The sequence below is a fragment of the Opisthocomus hoazin genome, chromosome Z (assembly GCF_030867145.1).
Source record: "Opisthocomus hoazin isolate bOpiHoa1 chromosome Z, bOpiHoa1.hap1, whole genome shotgun sequence".
Classification (NCBI taxonomy): domain Eukaryota; kingdom Metazoa; phylum Chordata; class Aves; order Opisthocomiformes; family Opisthocomidae; genus Opisthocomus; species Opisthocomus hoazin.
In genome coordinates this window covers 81,023,406-81,032,207 of record NC_134454.1, presented here as the reverse complement: position 1 = coordinate 81,032,207, position 8,802 = coordinate 81,023,406, and the positions used below count along the sequence as shown (strand labels likewise).

General features: G+C 48.4%; 1 protein-coding gene across 2 annotated transcripts; it reads right to left on the bottom strand.

Moving 5' to 3' along the window:
* Positions 1-7,086, bottom strand: LOC104327328 (phospholipase A2 inhibitor gamma subunit B). Of its 2 annotated transcripts, XM_009932229.2 has the most exons (5): positions 6,971-7,086; positions 3,948-4,064; positions 2,605-2,754; positions 2,324-2,464; positions 1-359 (listed from the first exon to the last, which is right to left on the bottom strand). In XM_009932229.2, exons 1-5 carry the CDS (start codon positions 7,017-7,019, stop codon positions 136-138), a joined length of 681 nt encoding a protein of 226 aa, XP_009930531.1. In that variant the 5' UTR covers positions 7,020-7,086; the 3' UTR covers positions 1-135. The 2 variants fall into 2 exon arrangements, with proteins under 2 accessions (XP_009930531.1, XP_075267606.1); XM_075411491.1 differs by lacking the exon at positions 3,948-4,064.
* Between the last annotated feature and the right edge of the window lie 1,716 nt (positions 7,087-8,802).

Genomic DNA, 8,802 nt, shown 5'->3' with positions numbered 1-8,802 from the left:
CTTTATTCTGTGAAATTACAAAAGAACAAGAGCTAAACAAACTCCCCACACAGGAGAAGCCACAGCAAACAGGACACAGTGCAAACCACATCTGGACTTTGTTGTGGGCTTTGCTTAACCCTGTACTAGAGAGAGTCAGAAAAGTACCTTCTCCAGGATGAATCCTGACAGTACAGGGAGGAAGAGGACATCTGGAGGGGCAAACCCAGAAGTCACTCTGGCCAAAACAGAAGCTGGTTTGCATTGGAACCGTCTTAACTTTATGTCCATCATCCCCAGATTGTTTTTTCCATCTCCTACAATATTGCATTCAGAAATGGTAGTGCAACCCTTCATGGCAGCTTTCAGAGACAGTCCACCTACACAGGAGAAGAAGTACATACCATGCATCAGGGGAACCAGTTTCCATAGCTATTCCCTCCCTGGCCAAAGAGGTCCCCATTTCCACTCCAAGAACTGTCCATTCCTTACGTCCTGTTGGCTCCAAACTCCCCAACCCATTCCTGTCTGTTCCCATCCCTTGAAACAATTTGAAGAAGCGGCAAGGTCACCTTGGTTGACTTGAAATACAAAAGGTTTAGGGTTTGTCCTTTATTCCTTTTTGCTGAATAAAGATTCTTCTTTTAAATCTAAACATTTTACATTTAAAAATTGAAAAGCTTTTAAATATTTTTTTTTCTCTCATTCAAAGATTCTTCTGTTCAAACCTTGCCTAGCTTCCTAAAGAAACTGGGGCTCTGAGACAGTATTCCGGGTGTTCACTGTCTCCTTCTCTCTGTGACCTTCTCATGACATTTGAACTGGATGACTGTCTCTCAGCCAAATTTGACATGCGGGTGAGAAATCTCAAAGACATTGTAGGCTGAGTCATTTATTCAGATAAGTCCATTCTCTAAGGCCTTACGGGGTTTAGCCAAACCAACAGAGAAACCCTGCTCATATGTCTACTGAGTGGGAGCCTGAAACTTGAACTTGGCCTTTACCAACACTGGAGCATCTACCTGAGAAGGAGACCCGAGAAAGTGCTGGGTGCCTAACTCCCCATTCAGATATATTTCTTCCTGTTGCTTGCTTTTGCTTCCACTGCTCATGTTTCTCTGCTGCAGATGCTATGGAATTCTGGAATATTCTGATGGACTTCCTTAACTCAAATACAAATAATGTATAAGGGCACGCCACTAGTTCCTCACCTTCCTTTGCTCCCCTACATCACTGTTTCCTCTGCACAGCTCACTGCACTGCACAGGTCTCCTCTATTAATAGTGGCCGATAATCAAGTCAAGACAAGTTAGGAGCATTTTTTATTTCAATGATACACTGAATTAATTCCACCACACTACTTCCATTGCTGCGACTAAGAAAACTCTTGTTTTCCTTCATGTTGCTCTATGAAACACTTTCTAATTCAGGGTTTGAACAACACATCTATAAAGTGTGTAGCAAAGACCTTCAGGCTGGCAATATTATCAACCCAGAGAAACTTCATCCATAACCATACACAAGAGAATTTTTTTCCAGACTGCTTCTACAGCAGGTGCCGCTGCTCTTAATTTCCATGTTACTTTTCCTGCCTGCTGCAGCAGAAGTGGGACTGTCGTAAAATATGGAAGTCTTTTACTTGCGGAAGGGGAGGAAAGGGCAGTGACCAGGGAGCTTGCAGTCTATTTTTCTCTCTCTAATTTCAGCTCATGAGTTGAGAAAAAGATTTCTGAAGGAGAGTGTTACATGCTGCTCATGATCACAGCCATTCAAAGGCTGGAGTTACCTCGATGGTAAGACCTTTGTGTACCCCAAAGGCTCAACTGCAGTGTTAATGGGGAGAGAGAGATGTGTCCGTGGTTCTCTAGGAGCATAGGCACCAATATGACAAACAGTGTCCTCTCTCCAGTGGCCAGAGTCACCTCATGAGAGAGCCAACGGTTCTGTATTAACTTCACCTGAACCTCCACAAAGTAAGCAACTGGCTTACAACCAGATGCATCCTCATGCATCCTAGCTAGGGCCAGCAGGTTCAGGGTTTTGGTCAGATTTGTTACATGCCCATGTATCAGATTGCTTCAGGAGTCCAGTTCTGCTCTTGACCTCAGTTATGCCATGTTATGAGGAATCCCAACAGCTATACATGCATGACGGGGAAGGAGGAAGAAAAAAAGCACACCCTTTTATCAGCTTTAAGCATGTGCCCTTTCAGTTCCATGTCTCTTCCTTTTTTTTAACTTCACAATTTTTGCCCATTTTTATTTCTCTGTGATGCTTCACCTTAGACTGGTTTCACCCATTTAACCAAAGAGATGAAAGACAGCCCCAAATAATAGGCAGTTACCAGAATTCATTAACCCAGCAAGGTCAACACACTGGGTTTCATATCCAGTGCAGTTCACGGTTTCGTTACCACACTGGAAGGAGTCCACGCTGTAGCAGGCGGGACACTGGTATCCATTAGGTATGTTGTCCTCTGGTGGCACTGGAAAGAAAGAGATGGGCCATAATTAGTTTTAATGAGGGAACAGGAGGAATGAGCCAGGTGATGGTTTAGCCTGGAAGGCCTCACCTCAGGACGGGGCAGATAGTGAGGGTCGATATATAAGGGAAAAGAGAGCTTACATGAGACAGAGATCGTTCGACAGTCAGCACCTGTGCAGCAAGCCAAGTGGCTCCTTGCTTTTACCTTGCCGTAGTTCATGGTGATAGGGCCAATCTGGCAAATGCTGGATGGCAGGCAGGTTTTGATGGACGAAGGGATTGCCATCCCCCCTGCAACAAAGTGGAAGGCAGCACCAAGTTGTTAACCACAAGGTAGCTCTCTTCTTCTCCTATTAGTTCCTACAGCAGCAACTGCTAAGCAGCTGCACTGGAGCCTGAGAAGGGTGTGGGGACAGCAGAGCCACTCCAAAAGCAGCATGGGTGATCCTGGTGGTGCGCTCAGAGGAAAGAGGGTACCGTCACATCTGAGACAGTAGTGAGGAATTTCTCCTTCTCCGCACTGTGCTTAAAGGCAGGAGGAGAGCACAGCTCCTCACAGCCAACTGGCCTCGTTGCAGATGTTCACCTTAGCCAGAATTCCCCAGCCACAGAGCTTTTGGGGTGACCCATGCGCATCTGACCCACAGCCCATGTTTCTTCATGCACAGTCTGCACACCACACAGTCAATCACAGCCACAAGCATTCTGACACAGGCAAGTCTAGTTTTTCCCTTGAACCAAACCCAAAAAGGGTAACAAGCGGCCGATCAGTTACAGTGCAGACTACTGAGGCCCCACCAGTGATGTGAGGAGAAAGTGTGGCTTTGCAAAACTAGAGGGAAGACACGCAGTGCAGCTGCCAGCACCAAAACTGGAAGGATAAGAGATCACTTCCGGTCTAAAAGCCAACAGTCACATTACTGAAGCTGGGCGATGACCGAGGCCGTGCCACTAACACAACCAAGCACGCAATTGTGTCAAGGCTCAGAACCCATTTTTGGCTTGTCAGCCATCGGGTCATGGTGATAGCTCAGCCCTGGTGGTGCTACCAGGTTGCGTGGTGTCCCCTTCCCTGCTCGAGGAAGAAAGTCAGATGCAGGCCAGTTTCTCCCTCCACCCATGGCAAGTGTACCCTTGGTGCTAGATACCAGCAGACTAGAGTCCCTCATGGTCCAGCCTCCCGACCCTGCTACTCACCTTGGCCAGAATTAAAAGCTATTGTCTCCTCGCAGTACACTGCCTCAGTCCTCCCCTCCACAACTAAGAACACAGCCCTCCCAGCAGGAAACTGCTGCTCGAGATAAAGGAATAGAGAACTTTTCCCAACCCATCTCTGGGTCCTCTGTCAGTGAAAAGGAAAATGAACAGCTTATCCAAGGACTTACCATAAGGGCAGTAACAGATGTGAGGAGAGACACGCATCCCCCAGCCCCACCCCAAAAGCCATGCTGCCACACAGTGACCATAGTGGATGTCTCACCTACCCATCATGACCTCGTGCAGAATAACACCACAGGTATCTTCACTGCCACTACAGGTTTTCATGGGGCCAGAGCAACTTTTTCCTATGCTGTGACAAACCTCACACTGAAGAGAGGTCCCTGGTGAAAGAAGGAAGACACAACCTTGGGCAGCAGTCACAGAATCACAGAATCACAGTATCACAGAATGGTTGGGGTTGGAAGGGACCTCTGTGGGTCATCTAGTCCAACCCCCCTGCCAAAGCAGCTTCACCTAGAGCAAGCTGCACTTCATCCTGGTGGCTTTTGGGTATCTCCAGAGAAGGAAACTCCACAACCTCTCTGGGCAACCTGTTCCAGTGCTCTGTCACCCTCAAAGTAAAAAGTTCTTCCTCGTGTTCAGATGGATCTTCCTGTGCTTTAGTTTGTGCCCGTTGCCCCTTGTCCTGTCACTGGGCATCACTGAAAAGAGTCTGGCCCCATCCTCCTGACACCCACCCTTCAGATATTTGTAAGCATTTAGAAGATCGCCTCTCAGCCTTCACTTCTCCAGGCTAAACAAGCCCAGCTCCCTCAGCCTTTCCTCATATGAGACATGCACCAGTGCCCTCAGCATCTTCCGTCAACCTCTGCTGGACTCTCTCCAGTAGTTCATCATCTTTCTTGAACTGGGGAGCCCACAAATGGGCGCACAGCTCCACATGCGGCCTCACTAGGGCAGAGTGGACAGGCAGCGGAAGCTCCCTCCACCCACTGGGCAAACTCTTCTTAATGCACCCCAGGATACCATTGGCCTTACTGCCAACCAGGGAACACTGGTAGCTCATCGTCAGCTTGTCGTCCACCATCACTCCCAGGTCCCTCTTCACAGAGCTGCTCTCCAGCAAGTCAGCCCCAAGCCTGTACTGCTGCATGGGCTTATTCCTCCCCAGGTGCGCTTGCCCTTCTTGAACTTCATCAGGTTCCTCTCCGCCCAACCCTCCAGCCTGTCCAGGTCTCGCTGAATGGCAGCAGAGCCTTCTGGTGTATCCGCCACTCCTCCCAGTTTTGTGTCATCAGCAAACTTGCTGAGGGTACACTCCATCCCTTCATCCAGGTCATTGATGAAGAAGTTGAACAAGACTATTCAACTCTTCGCTGACTCTGCGCTGCAGTGGCAACCCTCCAAGCTCTCCCATTCAACCAGTTCTCAATCCACCTCACCATCCACCCATCTAGCCCACACTTCCAGATCTTCCCTACAAGGATGTTACAGGAGACAGTCTCAAAAGCCTTGCTGAAGTCGAGGCAGACAACATCCACTGCTCTCCCCTCATTGACCCAGGCAGTCATGCCATCATAGAAGGCTACCAGATTGGTCAGGCATGATTGGTGAATCCATGTTGACTCCTCCCGATAATCTTCTTTTCCTCCACTTGCTTAATGATGACATCCAGAAGCAGCTGCTCCATCACCTTTCCACGGATGGAGGTGAGGCTCACTGGCCTGCAGTTCCCTGGGTCCTTCTTCTCAACCTTTTTGAAGACTGGAGTGACGTCGGCTTTCCTCCAGCCCTCAGCCACTGCTCCTGTTCTCCAGGACCTTTCAAAGATGATGGGAGACTGGCTTAGCAATGACATCTCCCAGCTCCCTTGGCATTCCTGGGTGCATCTCTTCTGGGCCCATCTATTTGTGGGTCTCCAGTTTGCTTAAATCATCTCTCACCCAATCCCCCTCAATCAAGGGAAGGTCTTCCTCTCGCCAGTCTTCCTCTCTTACCTCCAGGGACTGGCATGCCCGAGGGCCAGCCTCAACAGTGAAGACTGAAGCAAAGAAGGCATTCAGTAACTCTGCCTTCTCTGTATACTCTGTTGCCAGGGCACCCACCTCCTGCAGCAGTAATGAGGGATCTCAGTTCCCCTTTTATTGATGTTTGTTTCAGCATTTGATCAGCACTTTTCACATTCCTCTTTCCTTATTTGCCCTGTCTCATTGCTCAATTAGTGAGCTTTTTTCTTATTTTTATTTTTATTTATTCTAATATGAACTTGATTTTGGGCAAGCAAGGGGAAGCCGTTTTAGAACAGCATTTTACATTTTAGCCACCAATACCCAGCCAGTCTCCCTTGTCTCCTGTGCAATGATGTTTGCTTGGTTTTCCCAGGGTTGCTAAGGAAAGCATCCCCACAAACCCCTCCATCCTGACAGGCATTCAGGTGTCCCTGGATTCTCAGGCCCCAAATCTTCTCTTTGAAGTAAGCAGGGACATCCAAAGGTCTGGAGATCAAGAGGCTGCCAGCGGGTATTGACTGTGCTATGTACAAACTGGGGAATGGCATATTTCTTTGTAGTCATGAGAGGAAACCACTTTACCAACTGCCTGCTGGAACACCTTAAGCAGATCAGAATATCAGACAGCGTGAAACACTTAGAAAGGAATAAAATGTTCATCAGCAAGAAGACAAACAGCATGTCTTCCCTGACACATTCTCATTGGGTTCCAAGGGTCCAGCATGATTACAAGATGAACAGGTCCGAGGCATGTGTCATTTCCCTAAACCCAGGTGCCATCTAAGGCACCTTAGAGTGGCTGTGAAATCTACATGGGGTGGCAGGTATGACAAGACCTCCAAGACACCAGTGCTCTTCAAGAGCAGAGCTGCAGGACAGCTGAAATAACATATAATGTTTAAAATGTCACATGACCCTGGAAATAAATGAGCCCCTAAATTTGTGGTAAGTGGTGGCTGGAGATTGATTCAGATGACCAAAGGTCTGTCTGCCTCAGAGTAACCCGAGTCACTCCTGTGACTGTCCCAGCTAGATCACCAGTGACCACCACGGGAGCTTAGACAGAAGGTTCACATTGTAAGTGCCTCCAGCTTCATCTGCACATTGGCTCATAGCACCAAAGATCCCCCAAGACCAGTCACACCTCTGCAGTGCAAGCACCCCCTGGATGAGGGGTTCCTACGGCTCAGGTGGCAGGAATGGCCCCACACGCGGAGCACCCATTCCCAGACCACTTCCATGTCTCACAGACCTGCAGGTCCCAGCAGAAAACTCACCTGGGTCCAAGAAAGCCAGGAAGAAGCTGACACCAAGGAAAACTTTCATGCTGATCAGATGTAAGCACAGGGAGCTGCCAAGTCTTGCTGAACACAGCACTGTGTGCCACAAGGCTTTATAAACTGGAGGGAAACAGGGTGTTTTGGGGAAGTGAACGTTGGGGAAGTGTTCTGAAGAACTGCAGAGCAGTAACACCACTTTTTTTTTTTTTATTTAAAGCACAAGTTTTGCCTTTTCCTCCACATGAGTAATGCTGTTTGTCTTTCCCCAGTCTAGAGTATGCAGCCTGTGGGGAAAGACTGGCTTGCCTGGGGTCTATCAGGTATGTCTCCAGTGCAGACTTTGTTTGAACAACATTCAGCCTCTGCCATACATATGAATGATGAAGAAGAAACGATTTGAACAGCCCTGTTGTGCTCTCACTGTTAGGCCCAAAGAAGCTAAGCACAGCAAGGGCCAGTGGCTGAGTTTTTGCTGGCTGGTTTCCCATCTCCCTTCCCATCAGACAGTCAGGAGCTCTTATGCCCTGAATACAGCAGCAAAGCAGACAGTGGCAAAGCAGTGAGCTTCCTCTCCAAGCTGGCATGAAGCTTCTGTTTGCAAAATGACTGCCAATGCACACCTTGGAGCAGGCTCAGTCAACGGTTCCTGGGGTGAATATGTCAGAGCTGCAAAGCAGGCCCTCCAGGGTGCAGGTTTTGACAACAAACACTTGGAAGTTGATAAGAAAGTCTTCTAGTGTAACTCTGGTTTTTAAATCAAACCAGCCAGCAGGGAGAATACATTGACGTGGCTATGAGACAGCCTGGCCACAGCTTAGGTAATGTTATAGTGGGTTTTCCATTCCCTGAGATCTCATGATGAGATAATGCCAAGCAGCAGCCATCAGCCTGCCATTGGCCCAAAGGTTCCCTGCCCCGTGTGCAAGTTTTATGGGGATGTACTGCCTCACTGAAGCCATTCCCTACCCTGAAGATACTCTCTGTATGTCTGAACTGCACCAGACTGGACACAGTCAGTTAGTTTATGGTCCTCTGGGACTTTTTTCACGGACGGCAAGGAAGAACTGAAATGCCCTTGTGCCCCCTCTCAGCTGAAGTATCAGCTCCTTGGGCGAGATATGGCTCCAGGTAGACTTATTCCTGTGTAGCACAGCAGCGTGCTGGGCTCATCTGACCTCCAGACACAAGAGCACCCCAAACAAGAAGTCTTCCACAGCAGGGGCATTCAGACCACAAATACAGAGAGGTAATGAATCACAAATACAAGGTGCAAGGACCTTCTGAGGCTCACCCAATCCATCCTGCTGCCCAGGGCAGCTCTAGCCCACGACAAGGGCTGCCCGTGTGGTTGTATCATGAAACAGTGAAATCTGGTCTGCTGGGGAAGGACTCTCACCTTGAACCTGGCAGGGCTAGGTGTTTGGTAAGGAGCAGAGAGGGTTTCACTGCTGAAGTTTCCTAGTGATGCGCAAATGAGCTAAGTGCTGTTCCTGGCTCTACCAAAGATTTCCTGCAAATCCATAGAGAAAAATCACAGATCTCTCTCATGTTTCCACACTCTTTTGCTTTGATTTTCTGTTTCTCTCTCCCACCTCCCTGTCTGCTTTTTCCATTTGGCACTAACGTCTTCAGAGGAAAAGTGGTCTTGTGACATTTCCAAATACATTGAGTAGTCCAGTGCGACTTCATCTTAGCTAAACCCACAGCACTATGAGAATGCACATCAGTGCCATCACACTGGATAAAAGCCTAGGTCTCCCAACAGAACCACAGAATCACAGAATGGTAGGGGTTGAAAGGGACCTCTTGGGGATTATCTAGTCCAACAC